This window comes from Piliocolobus tephrosceles, chromosome 3 (genome assembly GCF_002776525.5).
Source record: "Piliocolobus tephrosceles isolate RC106 chromosome 3, ASM277652v3, whole genome shotgun sequence".
In the NCBI taxonomy this organism is placed as follows: Eukaryota; Metazoa; Chordata; class Mammalia; order Primates; family Cercopithecidae; genus Piliocolobus; species Piliocolobus tephrosceles.
In genome coordinates this window covers 60340595-60363564 of record NC_045436.1, presented here as the reverse complement: position 1 = coordinate 60363564, position 22970 = coordinate 60340595, and the positions used below count along the sequence as shown (strand labels likewise).

Sequence of the window (22970 nt, the reverse complement as noted above, 5' to 3'; positions counted from 1 at the left end):
CAAGTATAGTTTTATGTATACAACTCTGAACTGCTTAATGTTAAGCTATGGAATACTGTCAGTAAATATTATGGCAAAGTTGCTCATGGACAATTAAACACTTAAGACGTTTTAGGCTTTGGAAAACTGCAACTAGTTTTATCAATCTCTAAACTCAATTTATAATCCTTAGGCCCTAATGCCCACGCTAAATGAATCTTCTAGGCAGATGTCAAAAATCAGAGTATCTACTCATCATACTTTTTCCCCCCAATCAACTCTCCTACTTGACTTCCCTACTGCTGTGCATACTGTCAGAGAGCCAGGCTTAGATGCTCACTAGATTAGCAGTTGCAAGATGTGAGTTCTAATTTGGCTTTTCCATGAATTTGTTGTGCAACTCTGGACAAGACAAATAGTTTCTAAGCCTTTGGTTCACTTTGAGTTTTCTATAAAATAAGGAAGTTAAACTAGATGAACATTAACATACCTTCTAGCAATAAAATTTCATGATTCTTCCCCTGTCCTTTAGTCCAATACTATGAAGTTTGGCCCATTTTTTCCTATATAGATTTTTTATATGCATTTTTATTCTCTATTTCCATTACTATAATATGATTGTAGGTCTTTATGAACCAGTTTCCTTACTCATCCTTCCAGCATCTCTACCTTCTAATTTATCCTAAATATGCCAAAAATCTTATATTCTTTTTTCCTTCTACTCTTTTCTTAACCTTGAACTTTTACACTATTCACTCCATGACCTATTATCATTATCAGCTGTAAAAGATGTTTTCATTTGTTTATTTTTATTTTTTGCTTATTCCCAATCCCTTTCTCATTCTCCTCCATTTCATAAGTTCACATAAAAATGTGATATATCCTCAGATATACATATTTACTGGTAAAACATATATTGTTATTACAAGCATGTGTTTTATGCTATAGATCCATATATTTTACTTTTTAAATATAAACATTGTTTTCTAGTTCTACCCATGTTGCTGTAACTACATCTTTTCATGTAAATATGTGTTTCTAAATGATGCACAGTATTTCACAGGATGTAATTACCACATGTTACTGTTCATTCCCTTAGTCACAGATACCTAGGTTGTCTTCAATTCTCTACTTCCACAAATAGCCTCATTCCACAGAGACAATCATTAACTTGAAGTAAGGATCACGTTTTTTACTTGCATTTTCCTGATCGTTGTAACTTTTGAAATGCTTATTCATATCCTTTGCCTAATTTTTGATGAGTTAATTATTCTTACTGATACTTAATCAGTTAATGTGTCCTTAACACTAATCTGTTGTCAGTTACAATACATGCACTGTAAATGTCTTCTCATAGACTATGAGTTGCCTTTTCATTTGACTCATATTATTTTTGTAACAGAAGCCTAATATTTTAACATATTTAAGTAAAGAAATCTTTTCCTTTTTGCCTTGTATTTAAATCTTTTGTTTTTTTCATGACAGGCTAATTTTAATTTTTGTAGAGATGGGGTTTCATCATGTTGGCCAGGCTGGTCTCAAAATCCTGACCTTAGGTGATCTGTCTGCCTCAGCCTCCCAAAGTGCTGGGATTACAGACATAAGCCACTGTGCCCAGTCTAAATCTTGATTAAGAAGTATTTCTCTAAGGAGAGGAAGCACAGTAAGATGGCTGAATAGAACTCTCCAACAACTGTTCCCCTGCAAAAATACCAAATTGAATGACCACTCACATAAGAAAACATCTTCATAAGAACCAAAAAATCATGTGAGTGATCACAATACCTGGTTTGAACATAATATCAAGGAAAGAGGTACCGATGAGTGTAGGAAAGACAGTTTTTCATTACCTATACAAACTGCCCACAACCCCAAGCAGTGCAGAGTGGACAGAAAATTTGTGTGCTAGAGGGAGGGACAGTGAAGTAAGTGTTGAACTTTGCATTAGAACTCAGCGCTGTCCTGTCACAGCAGAACACAACACAGGCTAGAATTCCACCAGCACCCATGGAGGGAGCATTTAGACCAGCCCCAAACCAGAGGGGAATTCACCGTCCCAGTGGGAGGAAACCAAGTCTCTACTGCCTTCACTACCACTGACTAAAGTAGCCTGGGCCTGGAATAAATTTAAGTGGTAGTCAGGCCACAAGGACTGCAGCAGTCCTAAGGCAAGCCCTGGTGCTGCACTGGTCTCAGAGGCAGTGCACTTAGGGTACAACCCAGTGTGACCAGCAGTGGCAGCCAAGGGATTGCCTGTGTCATCCCTTCCCAAACTCCAGGCAGTACTGCTCCAAAGAGACTCTTTCTGCGTGGGGAAAGGGGAAGGAAGAGTATAGAGGACTGTGTCTTGCAACTTGAGTACCAGCTCAGCCACAGTAAAAGCACCAAGCAGATTTCTGAAGTCCCAGATTCTAGATTTTTGCACCTGAATGGGTTTCTAGACTCACTCTGTGCTAGAAGAGAACCCACTCCTCTAATGGGATGCACCCCATCCCGGCAGAATTCACCCCCTGCTAACTGAAGTGGTCCTGGGCCTTGAATAAACATCAGGCAGTGGTGGCTGCAGGCCTTCGGTTAGCCCCAGTACTGTACTGGTCTGCAGGGTTTCAGGTGTGACTCTGTGTAGTGCTAGCTGTGGAAGCCATGAGAATGGCCACGTCACCTCTCCCCAACTCCAGACAGCACAGTGCACAGCGAGACTCCTTCTGATTGTGGAAGGAGTAAGAGACTTTGCCTGGTTACCCAGGGAATTATCCATCATCTTACCGAAGTCTAGCAAGTCTGTGTATATAGGAGGATCTAAGAGAACCAGCATTCATGGTTCTGAAATGGCTTCTGCAATGTTCTGAAATGGCTGCAATAATTGCAGGCTTAGGTTACAACACTCAATTTGTTTTAGATTTGTGGAAAGCCCACTTAAGAAGGAAGAATACAAACAAGCCAAGACTGCAAAAATTATAATAAATACCTAACTCTTCATTGCTCAGACACCAATGAGCCTCCACAAGCACAAAGAACATTCAGGAAAAACATGACCTTACCAGATAAACTAAATAAGGCACCAGTGTAACCAATCCTAGAGTGATGGAAATATATGACCTTACACACAAGGAATTCAAAGTATTAATTGCTGTTTTGGGGAAGCTCAACAAGTTTCAAGATAACAGAAGGAATTCAGAATCCCATCAGAAATTTGACAGAGACTGAAATAATTTTTTAAAAGTCATGTAGAAATTGCAGAGTTGAAAAATTCAGTTGAAAAACTGACAAATGCATCACTCTCTCAAAAGCAGAACTGAACAACTAGAAGAATCCATGAGCTTGAAGACAGGCTATATGAAAATACACACTCAGAGGAGAAAAAAAGAATGAAACATGCCTACAAGATCTTTAAAACAGTCTTAAAGGGGCAAATTTAAGAGTTACTGGTCTTAAAGAGGATGTACTAAGAGAGATGATGTAGAAAGTTTATTCAAAGAAATAATAACAGAGAACTTTCCAAACCCAAAGAAAGATATGAATATCCAGGTACAAGAAGGTCAAAGAACACCAAGCAGATTCAAACCAAATAAGACTACTTCTGGACATATAATAATCAAAGTCTCAAAGGTCAAGGATAAAGGATCTTAAAAGCAGCAAGAGAAGAGAAGCAAATAATATGTAAAAGAAAAACTGTCCTTCAAACATAGAGGAGAAATTGAAACTTTCACAGAAAAAAAAAAAAAAAAAGCTTATGGAATTTGTCAGCACCAAACCTGTCTTACAAGAAATGTTAAAGGGAGTTCTTCAATCCAAAAGAAAAGGATGTTCATTAGTAACAAGATATTATCTGAAGATATAAAACTCACTGGCAATAGTAAGTACACAGACAAATACAGAATTGTCTAACTCTGGTTAGACACCTTTTATTCTAATTGTGGTGTATAAACCACTAATATCTTTCATCAGAAGACTAGAAGACAGACTTACCAAAAATGATAAATACTACAACTTTTGAAGAGATAGACAATATAAAATATATGTAAATAGAGACAACAAATCAAAAAGCAGTGGAGATGAAGTTAAAGTGTGGAGTTTTAAATTCTCTTTGCTTATTTTTCTTTATAATCAGAGTTAAGTTGTCGTCAGTTTAAAACAATTGGTTATAGTATTTGCAAGCCTCATGGTAACCACAAAATAAAAACCTATAATAGATACAAAAAAATCTGAAAAGCCAAGAAATTAAAATCTACTACAAGAGAAAGTCACTTTTACACAAAGGAAGACAGAAAGGAAGGGAGGACCAATGATACCATCCCAGAAAAAAAGTAACAAAATGGCAGTAGTGAGCCCTTACGTATTACTAATAACACTAAATGTAAGTGGACTAAATTCTCAAATAAAAAAAGAGTAGCTGAATAGAAAAAAAATAAGACCTAATCATATGCTGCCTACAAGAAACTCATTTCATCTATAAAGACACCCAAAGACTGAAAATATAGGAAATATTTTCAATATTTCCATGAAACAAAAACCCCAAAAGAGCAAGAGTAGCTATACTTACACCAGATAAAATAGATTTCAAGACAAAAATTATAAAGAGAGTCAAAAATGTTATTATATAATGATAAAGGGGTCAATCCCACAAGAGGATATAAGAATTATAAATATATATGTACTCAATGCTGGAACATCCACATATATAAAGCAAATATTAGAACTAAAGATAAAGTTAGACACCAATAAAATAATAGCTGAGAACTTCAACACCCCTCTTTCAGAACTGGACAGATAATCTACATAGAATATCAACAAAGAAACATTAGATTCAATTTGTACTATAGACTATATTGACCTAATAAACATTTACAGAGTATTTCATCCAACAGGTGAAAAATACATGTTCTTCTTCTCAGTATATGAAACAGTCTCAAGGACAGAACATATATTAGGCCATAAAACAAGTCCCCAAAATTCAAACAAACTGAAATTATATGAAGTATCTTTTCTGACTACAAACGAATAAAACTAAAATTCAGTAACAAGAAGAGCTTGAAAACAACACAAACACAAGGAAATTAAACAATATGCTCCTGAATGACCACTGGGTCAATTAACCAATTTAGAAGGAAATTTAAATATTTGTTAAACAAATAAAAATAGAAACAATATATCAAAACCTACAGATACAGCAAAAGCAGTACTAAAAGTGAAGTTTATAGTAATAGACACCTCCATCAAAAAGTAGAAAAACTTCAAATAAACAACCTAAGGATATTTCTTAAACAACTGGAAAAGCAAGAGAAAACCAAACTTAACATTAGTATAAGAAATAATAAAGAGCAGAGCAGAAATAAATAAAATTCAGACTAAAAAATACAAAAGATAAATGAAAAAAAGTGTTTTTTTAAGACAAACAAAATCAACAAACCTTCAGCCAATCTGATAAAAAAAAAATACGGAAGACTCAGGTAAATAAAATGAGATGAAGAAGGAGATATTATAACTGAAACCACAAAAATTCAAAATATATTAGACACCATTACGAAAAACAATATGCCAATAAATTAGAAAATCTAGAAGAAATGAATAAATTCCTAGAAACAGCCGACCTACCAAGACTTAACCATGAAGAAATACAAAACTTGAACAGACCAATAACAAATAAAGAGATAGAAGCGGCAATAAAAAAAAATCTCCCATCAAAGAAAAGACTGGGACTTGATGGCTTCATTGCTGGATTCTATTGAACATTTAAAGAAGAACTAATACCAATCCTACTCTAACTATTCCAAAAAATTGTGAAAGGAATACTTCCAAACTTATTCTATGAAGTCAGTATCACCCTGATACCAAAACCAGACAAAGACACAGCAAAATAAGGAAAGCTATACGCCAACATCTCTGATGAACACAGATGCAAAAATCCTCAACAAAATATTAGGAAACTCAATTCAACAACACATTAAAGAGATCATTCTTCATGATCAAGTGGGATTCATCCCAGGGATGCATGGATGGTTCAATATGTGTATATCAACAGAACAAAAGACAAAAACCATATGATAATTTCAATTGATGCTGAAAAAGTATTTGATAAAATTCAACATCGCTTTGTGATAAAAACTCTAAAGAAAACCTGGGTAAAAGAGAAACATATCTCAACACAGTCAAAGTCATATATGACAAACCCACAGCTACTATCATACTGAATGGGGAAAAACTGAAAGCCTTTCTGCTAATATCTGGAAAAAGACAAGGATACCTACTTTCACCACTGTTATTCAACACAGTGTAAGGAGTCCTAGACAAAATAGTTAGACAAGAGAACGAAATAAAGGGCACCCAAATTGGAAAGGAAGAAGTCAAATTATCCTTATTCACAGATGACATGATCCTATATTTAGAAAAACCTAAAGATTCCATCAAAAAAACTATTAGATTGGATAAATTAAGTAAAGTTGCCACATACAAGATCAACAAACAAAAATCAGTATTATTTCTATATGCCAACCGAACAATCTGAATAAAAAAAAAAAAAACCAAGAAATTTACAATAGCTACAAATAAAACAAAATACTCAGGAACAAATAACCAAAGAAGTAAAAGAACCCTAAAAGAAAACTATTAAACTTTGATGAAAGAAATTGAAGATGACACAAAACAATGGAAAGAAATTCCATGTTCATGAATCGGAAGAATTAATATTGTTAAAGTATCCATAGTACCCAAAGCAATCAAATCTATAGATTAAATGCAATCAAAATATCAATGACATTCTTTACAGAAATAGAAAAAAATCCTAAAATTTAAAGGGAACCAAAAACGACACAGAATAGATAAAGCAATCCTGAGCAAAGAGAACAAAGCTAGAGTCATCACATTAACTGACTTCAAATTACACTACAAACTTACAGTAACCAAAACAGAATGGTACTGGCATAAAAACAGACACATAGATGAATTGAACAGACAGAGAACCCAGAAATAAATCAATGCATTTACAGTCAATGCATTTTCAACCCCTAGTTCTCGCCATAAACTAAAATCAAATCAAAATGTATCAAAGACTAAATCTAAGACCTGAAACTATGAAACTACTAGAAGAAAACGTCGGGGAAACACTCCAGACATTCATATGGGTAAAGATTTCTTGAGGAGGACTTCAAAAGTACAGGCTACCAAAGCAAAAATGTACATATGGGATCATATCAAGCTAAACAGCTTCTGGACAGCAAAGGAAACAATAAGTAAATGAAAAAACTCACAGAATGGAAGAAAATATTTGTAAACTACCCACTGGACCAGGGATTAATAACCAGAATTGGAATATGTAAAGAGCTAAAACAACTCAAGAGGAAGAAAAAGAACAAATAATGGGCAAAATATCCGAATAGTCATTTCTCAAAAGAAGACATACAAATGGACAATATGTATACGAAAAAATGCTCAAATGATTTGTGGGTTCCCCATTTGTGGGTTCAACCAATTGCAGATTGAACATATTTTTAAAACAATAAAAATAATCAAAATCAGATTACTTAAAGTATATGGGAAGATGTGCATAGGTTATATATAAATACTATGTCATTTTATATAAGGGACTTGAACATCTGTGTATTTAGAGGTCTGACTGTATATCACAGTTATCTCCTAATAATCTTGGTTTCAGTTTCTTCCCATCCTAACCGATCACACACACAAGAAGATATTGACAGAAGCTTAACAAAAGGAAGCGAAAAAAACACCCATAGGGAAAATTACAGCATCATCAGCTCCCTTGAAGAAAAATAATTAACAATGAAATAATGAAACTCATTTTTGAAAATACCTAAGTTTTTTTCGGAGTTGTTCGATCATCACACTTTGTTCAGTTACTGTTTTCAGAAACTGTTGGTTAGTCTGCCACAAGAAAAATAAAAGTATCAGTATTAGAATATTTAATAACCGTATCTTTAAAGATGACACATCAGACATACAAGTAGAAAAAAAAATTTAGTAAGATTTATGATAATGATTAGATTTTTTGAGGGTAAAATGTAACCTTTCCTTGCCTTTACTACTTCATTGGATACCTGCTTCACTTGAAACTACCTATACCTGCATTCCTGTCTTACGGCTTTCTTTGGCTATCTCATCTATCCAACTGTGCATAAATCTATAAGTGTTACAGAACTAATGTTCCACCCTGTTCTGAGTAGCCTGACATGTCTGAAGGGAACTAGCATATAAAAAACCCAAACTCCCTTCTTGCATGGGTGAAGTAACTCTGAGGCTTGTGTTTCACACTGTCTTTCAGAATTCATTAAGTTTTAGTTACTCACAGTGTTAACTTCCTTAATTTTAAAAAGCCTTTTATTGACTGTCTTCTCTTCTCTTTGGTACCACTTCCCCACCTTCTTACTGGTGCTCCCTGGCATTACTTACTAAATAAATGACATATTTTGGAACTTTTTCCTGAAGGTCAACTTCTGGAGAAATCCACAGTAAGATATGAAGTAGTCTTCTAAATGTAGAACAACTTTTCCTAAAGGAATTGATTTTCTTCCATAACTGCTGGTTTTATCCATGATGATTCAAATTCCTTATCCCTTTTCTTTATATATTATGGTTTCTCCTGATTGATCTTAATAGTTTTGATTTAATCCTGTCCCAACATATCATGCTTACATTTCTCCAACTAAAGTCCCTGAGATAGCTTTCACTGTGCTTCTCTCATGCTCTATTTGAGCTCATTGACTTCATATTTTTAACATACTATTGTATCTCATTGTGGTTTTGATTTGCATTTCTCTGATGGCCAGTGACGATGAGCATTTTTTCATGTGTCTGTTGGCTGTATGAATGTCTTCTTTTGAAAAATGTCTGTTCATATCCTTTGCCCACTTGTTGATGGGGTTGTTTTTTCTTGTAAATTTGTTTGAGTTCTTTGTAGGTTCTGGATATTAGCGCTTTGTCTGATGAGTAGATTGCAAAAATTTTCTCCCATTCTGTAGGTTGCCTGTTCACTCTGATGGTAGTTTCTTTTGCTGTGCAGAAGCTCTTTAGTTTAATTAGATCCCATTTGTCAATTTTGGCTTTTGTTGCCGTTGCTTTTGGTGTTTTAGACATGAAGTCCTTGCCCATGCCTATGTCCTGTTAGAATGGCGATCATTAAAAAGTCAGGAAACAACAGGTGCTGGAGAGGATGTGGAGAAATAGGAACACTTTTACACTATTGGTGGGATTGTAAACTAGTTCAACCATTATGGAAAACAGTATGGCGATTCCTCAAGGATCTAGAACTAGAAGTACCATATGACCCAGCCATTCCATTACTGGGTATATACCCAAAGGATTATAAATCATGCTGCTATAAAGATACATGCACATGTATGTTTATTGCGGCACTATTCACAATAGTAAAGACTTGGAATCAACCCAAATGTCCATCTGTGACAGACTGGATTAAGAAAATGTGGCACATATACACCATGGAATACTATGCAGCCATAAAAAAGGATGAGTTTGTGTCCTTTGTAGGGACATGGATACAGCTAGAAACCATCATTCTCAGCAAACTATCGCAAGAACAGAAAACCAAACACCGCATGTTCTCACTCATAGGTGAGAACTGAACAATGAGATCACTTGGACTCGGGAAGGGGAACATCACACACTGGGGCCTATCACGGGGAGGGGGGAGGGGGGAGGGATTGCATTGGGAGTTATACCTGATGTAAATGACGAGTTGATGGGCGCTGACGAGTTGATGGGTGCAGCACACCAACATGGCACAAGTACACATACGTAACAAACCTGCACGTTATGCACATGTACCCTAGAACTTAAAGTATAATAAAAAATAAATTAATTAATTAAAAAAAAAAAGAAACTGTAGTGTATATATACAATGGAATACTACTCAGCCATAAAAAGGAATGAACTAACAGCATTTGGAATGACCCGGATGAGACTGGAGACTATTATTCTAAGTAACTCAGGAATGGAAAGAGACTATTATTCTAAGTGAAGTAACTCAGGAATGGAAAACCAAACATTGTATGTTCCCACTGATATGTGGGAGCTAAGTCATGAGGATGCAAAGGCATAAGAATGATATAATGGACTCTGGAAACTTGCGTGAAAGAGTGGGAAGGAGTGAAGGATAAAAGACAACAAATATGGTGCAGTTTATACCACCTGGGTGATAGGTGCACCAGGATCTCACAAATCACCACCAAAGAACTACTCATGTAACCAAATACCACCTGTATCCCCAGTAACTTATGGAAAAATAATAATTAAAAAGTAAAAAAATAAAAAAAAAAACAAAAAACAAAAAACAAAAATCAAACATACTATCGTATTTTCCTCTGCTCAGGATGTCCTCATTCTGTCTGCATTCATTCCTCAATACCATGTGTGTTTTACTCATTCTCAGGTAGAATTTACTGTTTCCTTTCTGCATTTTGATAAAACTTAATACATATCTTTACAGTGCACATTATATTTAAATATTAAAGTGTAGGTATTCCTGATTAAAATATGAGCCTTTTTAAAGGATCAGCTTTTCCCAGAACTGCCAGTGCCTGGCACATGATTGAGTACATCACAGGCACAACTAGTGTTTTATTATATATACTGTCTTGGCACTAGCGTAATTAATGCTTGTGTTTTTGACCATTTGGGAACACCTCAAAGACAGATTTCATAGAGGACTTAACAGAAGAAAATAAGCTAAAATTCTGCATTTTAAGAATCTAGTGCTGGAAACCAAGGTCCTTAACTTGCTAGCAAGCCTAGTAAGAGCTCCACAACTGCATCTGAATATGGAATAGTTGTTCTATATTTATGACCATAAAGAAAATTATGTACTATAATTAAGAGACTCAAGAAGGTGTAGGGAAGCATCCTTTTCAACCATCATCTATTTAGCACCTTTTTCACTGATTATTTCATATGTCAGCCTGTTTTACCAAGGAGACACAGATTTCATGGTTGATGCATTTCTGCAACTTAGAGAACCTATAGTTTCCGGCAAGATAGTTAGTATGCAATTAAATATTTTTGAGTAAATTATAGAGATGAGCAAATCTTAAAAAACATTTCAGTAAAGCAAACCTATAGGAAATGTGAAATTATAATATATCTACATCATAATAAATAGAAATATGTACTTTTATGTACCATTCATGTCAGAGCATATCTGTTACATATTACTAATTTGCATTGGTAAAGACAGACATTTGTGTCAATTTGTAGTAAGAATACTTACATGAGTTATACACTTCTAAAACATGTTTAAGTGTACAATACGTAATTGTTGACTACAGGTAAAATACTGCACAGATCTCTAAAGGTTATTCATCTTGTTTGACTGAAACTTCAAGTGTGTTGATTAGTAAGTCCCTATTTCTTTCCCCATAGGCCCTGGTAGTCACCATTCCAATCTGTTTCTATAAATCTGTCTACTATAGATACTTCCATATAAGTAAAATCATACAGTGTTTATCTTTCTGTGACTGGCTTATTTCATTTAATGCTCTCAAAGTTTATTCATGTTATCACATATTGTATAATTTCCTTCTTTTTAAAGGCTGAATAGCATTCCACTGTCCATTTATACATTTTAATCCACTCCTCTTTGACGGACGTTTAGGTTGTTTTCATATCTTGGCTAATGTGAATATGCTGCAATAAGCACAGGAGTGCTAGCATCTCTTCAAGATCTTAATTTCAATACTTTGGGATAAATATTCAGAAAAGGGATTTCTGGATCATATGGTAGTTATATCTTTATTGCTTTGAGGAAACTCTATACTGTGTTCCACGGCAGATGCAACGTTTTGCAATCCCACCAAAAATGTTCAAGGTTTCCAATTTTTCCACATCCTCTTCAACACGTGTTATCTTATTTGTTTGTTTTGATAATAATCCCTCTGACACGTGTGAGGTGATACTTCATTGTAGTTTTAGTATTTATGTTTCCCTAATGTTTAGTGATATCGAGCATTGGGCATTTCTTCACATACCTGTTGCCTTGGAAAAATATCTACTTAAGTATTTAGCTCATTTAAAAATCAAGTTATTAGGCTTTTTGTGTGTGTGTGTTTTTTTTTTTTTTTTTTTTTTTACTATTGAGTTATAGAAATTCCTTAAATACTTTGGAGATTATTCCCTTATTGGATATATGGTCTGCAAATATTTTGTCCCATTCCATTGGCTGCCTTTTCACTCTGCTGATTTCGTTTGCTGTGTAAAAACTTTTTGGTTTGATGTAGTCCCACTTGATTACTTTTTTCTTGCTGTCTGTACTTTTGGTGCCATATCCATGAAATCATTGCCACGACCAATGCCATGGAGCTTTTCCCCTAGGTTTTCTTCTATGAACTTTATAGGTAAGAGGTGTTAGATTTAAGTCTTTAATCCATTTTGGGTTGATATTTGTGTGTTGTGTAAGATAAGGGTCCAAAATCATGTTGTGAATATGAATATCTAGACTTCCCAACACTATTTTAAATTCAGTTATTGTGTTCTTTAGATCCATGATTTTTGTGCTACTTTTTAATATTTTTTCTCTTTTGCAATTCTCACTTTGTTCGTGCATTGTTCTTTTAACTGTGGTGAGCATCTTCAAGAGAATTATTTTTAATTCCCTATCAGGTAATTCATACCTTCTTTTCATTAGGATTGGTTTCTGGAGATTTATCTTATTTCTTTGTATGGAACATCTTTAGCTGGTTCTTCATTTTTCCTTGACTTTGTGCTTATGTCCATGCATTAGAGAAAGTGGGCACCTCTCCCAGTCTTCACGGATTAGCCTTATACAAGAGAAGACTCCCACCAATCAGCTGGCCAGAGATTCAGCAGGCCTCTACAAACTCTTTCCCTCCCCAGGGAGATGCTGGCAGCTGCTTGCTCTGTGATGAGCTGGGGGGTAGGGAACTATAGCATGTATCAGCCCAATCTGCTATTTCTGTTCTTTCCTATGTGGCTAGACTGTGCTGGACCTATTAGAGCTTCGTGAGACAGATGCTATTTCTCTGGGCTGCCCCAGAGAAGCTGCAGTGCTGGATCAACTTCTGCCCTCCCTGGGGGGAAGCTGAGAACTGAATTTTCATCTACTTACTCTGTGCTGAGAAGAGCACAGGACCAATGCCATCTATCAGTCCAAATCAATGCCTCCATTCTCCCTTGGTTGGTCAAACTATGCTGGATCTGTGAGCTCCAAGACTGGCAAGATAGAGGCCAGGATTCTGGGGACCACCCTCAGAAAATTTGGGGTGATGAATGCACATACCTAATCCCTTCCTTCCCCCGGGTGAAGCTGGGAGCTAAGGGGTCTCTTTTTTGATCACATGGCACGGCACTGGGGACAGGGTGTCTAGCAAGAGAGGGTCTCAAATCTCCCTGCTAGCTTTGGTGAGTCTGGTTTTCCAATTTTCTAGGAGGTGAGAACATTTCCATTAGTTTCTGGTTTGTCGCAGAGGAAATTTGTCCATGAATTGTTGCTGAATTCGTGTATCTGTGGGGAGAAGGAGTGTCCAGGGTGTCCTACTCTGCCATGTTAGTGAAATTACATTGAAAGATAGTTTATTTACTCACTGCGTACTCATCAATTTATTCTACATCTATAAGAATCTATTCATTTAATCAGTTTATTCATGTAATCAGAAAATTTTTTGTTGGAAACTGCTTGATTTTTAAAGGGAACTTTTCTTCAAGTTTGATCTGGACTCAAACTTGCCCCTATAACTATGCTCTGAATGCTCTTTGAGATGTACAAGATCTTATCACTTTGCTTGCCCCCTTTATACTTATCAGTCTTCTTTGCTATTCATTATATACATTAAGAAAAAGTTAAATTTTAAAATTTCTTTCAACCACTTACTTTTATCTTAACCACCTATACAGTCTTTTCTATATTTTTATAAAACTCTCTTTTATCCATCATGCCATTTCTTTATCAGTTTTCTTGTATCCAGTTTATTCTTAGCTTCGACCTGGAACCAACACTACTTCTGCCTTAGAAATTTTTAACATATTCCCTTGGAATATATAACATCCTTTTCCCATGACTTTCTTTCATCAAAATCATAATAAAATAGGGGCTCTGCAGTATGACATATCAAAGAATGATATAATTCCAATTCTAGGAGACATATTGAAGAAGTAATGAATAATTATGATACTAGGTTAAAGCACTAATTCCATGTAGAAATATATTAAATTAAACAATGCCTTTCTTAATTACAGAAATCAGTAACCATTTTGTTCTGGAGTACTAGTATTTTAAAACTCCAAGAAGCATAATATATTATCAAAAACTGTATGTGATTAGACATTTCAAATGTTAAACAGAATAGGTACAGGTTGGTTTAATAATTTTCTACACGGTTAAAAAGAAAAATTTTTAAAGTAGAATAAAATTGGATACTTACTTTTGATGGCACAAATCCACTGTTATACAAAGACATTTTTATTAGGTACTAACAAGAATTAGCAGAGTAACTAGGCAAGAATGAAGAAGGGAAAGAGAGTGGAATTACCTGAAGTGTCATAATTCTATTACTCAACAATGAGGTAAAAATAACATTCCAAGAAAGTAAAGAAAACAAAAGTGAGAGAATAAGAAGGTAAAGAACAGAATTGAGAAGATTAATTCTATTTATTTTAGGAAGAACTTATAGGGAAATTTAGGAGTATCATACCAACACATGGTCCTTAGTTTCCTAAAATTTTTTAGGAAATGGGCTATTAATTTATTAAACAATTACACTATTCTTATTAAATACCTGGCAGTATGTCAGATGAAATAAAAAAATATAAGCATGTGCTCTACTCTTGAGGAGCTCACTGTCTAGATTAGTCTAAGGAGACCTTACTAAGAATCCTAAGAGGATTTCCAGATTAAGATATATTTCAGAGAGATGTTAGATATCTAAAAGGTACTGTAAACTATGTCATGCTATTGAATAAGAAAGCAAAAGCAAAAGAAAAAAGAGTACTGCCTATCTAATTTCATGCAGCATGCTTTCTTGTTGTTGATTTATATTATCATAAATAAATATGATTATTTATAGGAACAATTTCTAGTTTATGTAAGTGTACTTACCACTTCCATGTTCTCATTAGTAACATGAAGTTGCTGGGTCAGTTGTTGAAAATCGAAAAGCTGATCCTACAGTGGGAAGATAAGGGGAGTACATAAATAGCATTTTGTTGTTTATAACCCATATTTAAAATTAAACTAAAATCAAGTCTAAAATCATTATGCCTAAGTTTAGATAAAATTGGTAGTGTTTCTTCTTACTACTGTGTGAATTAGTAGTTGGAAAACTAAGAAATTTTTTAAATGATTAAAAAATTAAAGTGGCAATGCTGAAATAAATGTAGCTGTTTATGTCAAATAATTATTTCTAGAAATCAATTATTAAATATTATTTTAAAACTCGAAGAAATAGATCATAAAAAATTATAAGTGATTAGAAATTCTAAATGCTAGAGAGACCTTGTCCAATACTGGAATGTCGCTTTCAAACCTACTCAAAACCTATAATACAAACCATGGCACAGGAGTTACTGCCCATCCTTTTTAAAAAAATTCTCATGCCCCACATTTTAAAAATTGTTTGATTAGCTGTTATAATTCTATTAAATATTATTTGTAAAGATGACACAAAGTTGGGAGAGGCTGTAAATATACTGAATGACAGAATTAAATAGATGACCAGGGAAAAAAGAATGAAGTGTTATTTGTAAAGTCTCGTATAAGGACCCATCAAACTATATAGCTACAGTAAAAGAATGATATTATTCAGGTGAAAACAAAACAAAAACCCAACCTTGTGGGCTTAGTTGACTGACCTATATGAGGAAACAGCAATCAAATAACTTAATATGAAAAATGGTTTTTAAATCTCAGAAGCAAAAGTCCAACAAATCAGATTGATTACACGTGAACATTTTTTCAAGCCAGGGCATGTATAGAAAAATCATTTTGTGAACTGTAAAGCATCATGCAAGTATTTTTACAATTTCTTTAGGTAGACATTTCTAATTATAATTATAATAATAGGAATATTCATAAACCAGAATTTGAAAAGTCTGTAAATGAGAGCTGAAGAGAGGTATAGAAAACCAAATTATTTAAAGAGCTGCCTCTCAAAATATATAGAAAAGAGGTCAGAATTAGAATTCCTCCACAGTGCTCAATGCACCTAGCAATAAAAGAACCAACAGAAGAATAAAAGAGGTAGATTTCCCAATGGAATGGATGGTCTTGTGAGATAATGAGTTCTTGTCAATAGACGTGTAAAGCAAGAGCTAAAGCTACTTGTCCACTTTGAAAGAGTGTAGAATGATTCTTGCTTTGGATAGAAAAAAGTCTTTTAATAACCACCAAGATTGCTTCCTATTGTAAAATTATATTCTGATTAATTTATGGTAGATAAAGTTGACACCTATTTTAGTAACAGGTCACATTTAAGGGTATTAACATTTTGATTTTACATAGTGCTCTCACTGTATTTGAGCAGGTTTCTTCACTGGCTATAAACTAATGAACAATTTTGTTTTGTTTTGTTTTAAAAGTCAGGTAGGAAATGAAGCAAATAAAAACTTTGAAGGTTTATTTATACAAAATGTTAAAGCTGCTTTTTAGCACTAAATTGAGCTTTCATTGCTGACATTATAGAACCAAATGATCACTGTCCAGTTCTCTAATTATCTTACCTTTCAAGAGTGTAACCATCAAAGATCTACATATTATTAACATAAATAATAAAGTGATTAGAAATTCTAAATGCTATAGGGTAGAGTCTTAGATGTTCCCCTCTAAAACAGTTTCTTCAGAGTGCAATTTCTTACCGATATACAAGAAAACAATGAAATCCAAGATTACCTTTTGTTTTTGACTTTCAAATACATGAATTTGGGCCTCAGTCATATGTTCCTGGTAAAGCTTGTGTAGTCTGTCCAACTCCTGAGAAACAGTCTGCCAGAGTTCCACAGCCTGAGTTTTCTCCTATTAAAAAATTTGGATAACTCATTAAATTATCAGCAGGCTATTTATTGTATAGTACAAATGGATCCTTTTCTTTTATAGAATAAATTCTTATAAAGTCATAAAATAAAACAGAACTGTGTAAAGATGGTATTATAGTTATAATATTTTTGATATGAAGTTTTATTAATAATTTATTAGAAAGTAAACCTGAAGACATAAAGTTCCTTATTTTGAAATTATGTTTTTACTCAGATTTAGCTAAAATTAAAATCCTTAACAGAGATGTAGACTTAAACCATGTTCTTTGTTCCACAAGAAAGTATAAGCCCTAGAAACTGATGAAGAAGAAAACTGTCCCCTGGTAAAGCACAATATTTTTTTCCTGATCATAGAAGTAATAAATTTTCATTGTGGAAAATTAGGAAAATACAGAGAAAAACAGGAGAAAATCAGAATCAGCTATAATTTTACTACCTGATGATAAACACTGCTAACATCTAGATATAGTCATCTTTTTAAATGTTGATGCATTCATGTTTATAAATGTGATGCTGAGAAAGAATTTTGTAATTATTTTAACAAAATTAGGGACCATATAGCGGGCTATTTTTACTTGCCATTTTATAATGAGAATTTTCTCAGGTCACTAACTATTATTTGCACATAGTATTATCTAAGTGTGGTACAGAAACTCTTAGACTTTGAAAAGTCCTTGAAGTCAAATTTATCTTCAGAATAATATGTTAACACTATTCGCATTTTTACTCTCATCCTCTCACAAATGTACAGTGGAGTTTTCTAGAGTTTATATGATGTGATGTCATCCTTGTTCTAAGGGCTAATGGACTGTGTGCTTATGCTCCTACTTTTTTTTTTTAAGTCTCAGTTTTAATTTGTAATACAATAAATACTGATAGATATGTAACCCACAAAAACGTAAGGCACCTTGGAGAACACTGAGGTATATCATGCATTCAGAAAACGAACAAATTGTACATTTTTACAAAGTAAGTGCGCTCATGTAACCAGCACCCAGTTCAAGAGAGAGAACATTATTACCATCACCTAGAAGCCAGGTGCCCCTCTTGTGATCTCTTCCAGTTACTATACTCTTCTCCTAAATAACTATTTCCTTGTGTTCCTAACACAATAGATTAGTTTTGTCTAAAATTAAAAAAAAAAAAAAAAAAACTGAAGACAAATTAAAAATTTTAAAAGTGGTTTTAAAATTTGTAGATAAACACAGAATCTGGAGCCAGAAGATATGGGTGTGATCTCTAATTCCTGGCCAAATGGTCCTGGATAATTCACTTCATTTTCTTAAGACTCAAGTTTTCTTTTCAGTAAAATGGTCGTAAAAATGCCTCATACCTCAAAATGTCCCACTGTTTCTCCAGACCTGTCTGATGACAAAAATCACCTAGACTAGTAGTTATACAACCCAGATTCTTAAAGGACCAGCATCATCAGCAACACCTCAGAACTGTTAGAGATGTAAACTATTGAGCTCTATCTCGGACTTCTTGAATCAGAAACTGGGGTGGTGGTGGGATGGGGAGGCAGAGCGGAAATCCATGTTTCAAAAAGTCCTCAAGTGATTATGATGTACACTACATAATTTTTAAAAATGGTATGCTTATTATTTGGACAAACTACAATTTAACTGATTCCATATTTAAGATTTTTAAACTATGTCAAATGTTTCATTACAATAAATATTATAATGAACATATTTATTCAAAAATTTTTATATTCAGTTCTTTAGAACAAATTCATAAAATCTATGTGGTGTCATCATCTAATTACTGCATCAAATAGTGCAAACATTTCTAAGGCTCTTCTTGCCAAACTGACTTCTAGAAAGATTTTTACAAATCATACTGTAACAGAAAAATATTTTAAACTAAAAATATTAAGCTAGATATTTAGTACTGTGTTATTGCTATTAGCTCCTAAAGCAATATATTTATAGTACACAGCACCTTTTGCACATAATTTTAATTCTTATTTGTGAGTCTTGCTGTTCAGTAATGATAATAACGATATTGATAAATAAGCAAATTTATTAACTTACATATGTGCTAGACATATAAGCCTAAATTAATTTCTATTTACTCCTATGAAATAAATTATAAATCTTTCCTAGTCTAGAACAAACAGCATGTTTTCATTCTTTCTTTCTTTCATCACATTTAAAAATTCTTTCCATTCATACTTTAAAAAAAATTAGTGTTAAATACATGTTCCTTATCAAGCTAAAGATAGCCTTTCTGACTTACCTAAAGTATCACTTTCATAATTATAGAATTTTAAAACCAAATTTTCAGGAAATAAAACTGAATTTTCAGAAAATTATCAAATCAAAATTATAATTTAGAATTTGTAGCCCCCATTTATAAATGAGGAAACTGAGGCACAAGAGTTTTTTCTATGATCACACAGCTGAAAAGTAGAAGAATGGGGATTTAAACCCATACAAGATATGAAACATCTGGGATGTAACATTGTAAATTAAAATAAAATTCCCTTATGAATAAAATTTACAAAAAATTACAGTTGAAAACAGGATATATTTAACATAGCTGCTCAAACGACCAGTGATGATGAGCTTTTTTTCATATGTTTGTTGAAAAAATGCTCATCATCACTAGCCATCAGAGAAATGCAAATCAAAATGACCATGGAATACCATCTCACACCAGTTAGAATGGCAATCATTAAAAAGTCAGGAAATGACAGATGCTGGAGAGGATGTGGAGAAATAGGAACACTTTTACACTGTTGGTGGGAGTGTAAATTAGTTCAACCATTGTGGAAGACAGTGTGGCAATTCCTCAAGGATATGATACCAGAAATTCCATTTGATCCAGCAATCCCATTACTGTGTAATTATTCTCTTATAAAGACACGTGCACATGTATGTTTATTGCAGCACTATTCACAATAGCAAAGACTTGGAACCAACCCAAATGTCCATCAATGATAGACTGGATAAAGAAAATGTGGCACATGTACACCATGGAATACTATGTAGCCATGAAAAAGGATGAGTTTGTGTCCTTTGTAGGGACATGGATGCAGCTGGAAACCATCATTCTCAGTAAACTAACATAGGAACAGAAAACCAAACACTGCATGTTCTGACTCATAACTGGGAGTTAAACAATGAGTACACAAGGACACAGGAAGGGGAACATCACACACCAGGGCCTGTCGTGGAGTGGGGTGCTAGGGGAGGGATAGTATTAGGAGAAATACCTAATGTAGATGACGGGTTGATGGGTGCAGCAAACCACCATGGCACGTGATATCTATATAACAAACCTGCACATTCTGCACATGTATCCTACAACTTAAAGTATAATTAAAAAAGAAAGAAAGAAAATAATATTCTCATAAGAAAAAAAATCATGTTAAAAGCTTTATGATTTAATTAAACACATTTTTAACAACCAGTGAGGGTATTTGGCAAGTATATTTATAACAGTGAGAGTATTTATTACAAGTTTTGCTATCTGTAACGATTCTTGTAAACTGTAGAAAATCATCGTGTTACAATTTTATGATTTTGTTATCCATAAATAATGATTAACATGAATTTTTAAAAGGCATGTTAATTCAGAATATAATTTTTAAAAATACATGACACTCACTTCATTGGCTAGTTGCAATTGTTCTTGAAGGTTTCTGACTGTTTCATCATCTGCATATGTATCAGTTCCTATCTCTGTGCCAAGGGGAAAGGCCTCCCATTGTTTTTCAACAGCATCTTTTAATTCACTGTGCAACCTTTGAAACAAACAGATAACACGATAGTCTCAAGTCATTTTAGTAACAGTAATTACTGTTTTGAGGTCAATTAAATAAACATTTGGGTCAACAACAACTCTTTACACAAAACCATTTTTAAGTAGACATCAAATAAAAAATTAGAAGTGTTTAATTACCATTAAATATTGTGCTGTAAGAATAAAAAGATTATGTAACAATTTCAAATGCATTAAATCAATCACAATTAATTGAAGCATGATTCAGTTTGTCCTAGAGAGGATTTAAGTTTTCAAAATTTTTCAAAAATTTTTCAAAAGAGTAAAATTCAGGTATTATTCCTTATTAAATAATAAAACAAGCCATTCAGAAAAATTCTAAAATAGCTACGTACATCCAGTTAATTAAATGAAAATTACATATTAAATCTTGTAGAGTTATTTGCTATTTTCTTCAGTGTGTTTCGCAAAACTCACTGGACTTCTTACTAATTCCAGTTAACAAGCAAAGAGAAGAAAATGGTCACTGGCTATAAAACCAAAATATCAGTAACTTTATTTTTCAGCACATCCTTATATAAGCTCAACAATAACACTGAAAGGCTTAAATTCGACTTTAATCTTAACATTAAAGTAAACTGCAGATATTTCATGCTTTAAAACAACTACAAAATAAAGGCAAGGAAGGTACAACTTAAAGGAATGATTGTTTTAATTTAAAATAATACTTCAGAGAAAAAAGGTACATTTTCAGAAAACACTCTTATTTAATATGACTATAAGCAGAAAATATAGTAAATACATTTCAAAGTGAAAATAACAAAACAAACTACAACCATCTACCTAAAACATTTAGAAGTGAATGAATGATTTGCTAATATTACAAATCTCCTTTGAAACAAGAAAACTTAAATCTTAATGTCAGAACATATTTATTGTAAACAAAGTTCATCAAACACAATAAAACTGAGGAGGTAAACTCTTTAGAAACAAAAAAATTAATTACTCCCAAAAAGGACAGAGCTTGAAAATTATTCTCTAATTAAAAACTTACAAGTATTGGTTAAGATAGAAGTTTTTATTTTTAAATATCTAACAGTGTTTTTTACAATATTTATTTTTCCTATATGAAATGTTTACTTAATAGAGAAAATGACCAATAGAGAAATACAACAAGTTTTAGAAAAGATACCCCAAGTCCTCTGAAAAAAAACATTATTAATTCTGTAATATATTTTCTAGCAGAATTTGTATTTTCCATTAAAAACAGACCAAAGAAGAGCAAACACATTCAAAAGCTAGCAGAAGGCAAGAAATAACTAAGATCAGAGCAGAACTGAAGGAGATAGAGACATAAAAAATCTTTCAAAAAATCAATGAATCCAGCAGCTGGTTTTTGATAAGATCAACAAAATTGATACACCGCTAGCAAGACTAATAAGGAAGAAAAGAGAGAAGAATCAAATAGATGCAATAAAAAATGATAAAGGGGATATCACCACCGAACCCACAGAAATACAAACTACCATCAGAGAATATTATAAACACCTCTATGCAAATAAACTAGAAAACCTAGAAGAAATGGATAAATTCCTGGACACACACACTCTCCCAAGACTAAACAAGGAAGAAGTTGAATCCATGAATAGACCAATAGGTTCTGAAATTGAGGCAATAATTAATAGCCTACCAACCAAAAAAAGTCCAGGACCAGATGGATACACAGTCAAATTCTACCAGAGGTACAAAGAGGAGCTGGCGCCATTCCTTCTGAAGCTATTCCAATCAACAGAAAAAGAGGGAATCCTACCTAACTCATTGTATGAGGCCAACATCATCCTGATACCAAAGCCTGGCAGAGACACAATAAAAAACCAGAATTTTAGACCAATACCCCTAATGAACATCGATGCAAAAATTCTCAATAAATTACTGGCAAACTGAATCCAGCAGCATACCAAAAAGCTTATCCACCATGATCAAGTGGGCTTCATCCCTGGGATGCCAGGCTCGTTCAACATATGCAAATCAATAAATATAATCTAGCATATAAACAGAACCAAAGACAAAAACCACAAGATTATCTCAATAGATGCAGAAAAGGCCTTTGACAAAATTCAACAGCCCTTCATGCTAAAAACTCTCAATAAATTTGGTATTGATGGAATGTATCTCAAAATAATAACAGCTATTTATGACAAACCCACAGCCAAAATCATACTGAATGGGCAAAAACTGGAAGCATTCCCTTAAAA

General features: G+C 33.6%; 1 protein-coding gene across 3 annotated transcripts in view; it reads right to left on the bottom strand.

Moving 5' to 3' along the window:
• Positions 1-22970, bottom strand: part of SCLT1 (sodium channel and clathrin linker 1) — a 226361-nt gene that overhangs the window by 96662 nt on the left and 106729 nt on the right. For all 3 annotated transcript variants that reach the window (XM_023217595.3, XM_023217596.3, XM_023217597.3), the window contains exons 6-9: positions 20602-20737; positions 16844-16966; positions 15056-15121; positions 7790-7860 (exon numbers count right to left, since the gene is read on the bottom strand). In XM_023217595.3, the coding sequence (XP_023073363.2) occupies positions 7790-7860; positions 15056-15121; positions 16844-16966; positions 20602-20737 (396 nt within the window). The remainder of the gene's footprint in view (positions 1-7789; positions 7861-15055; positions 15122-16843; positions 16967-20601; positions 20738-22970) is intronic.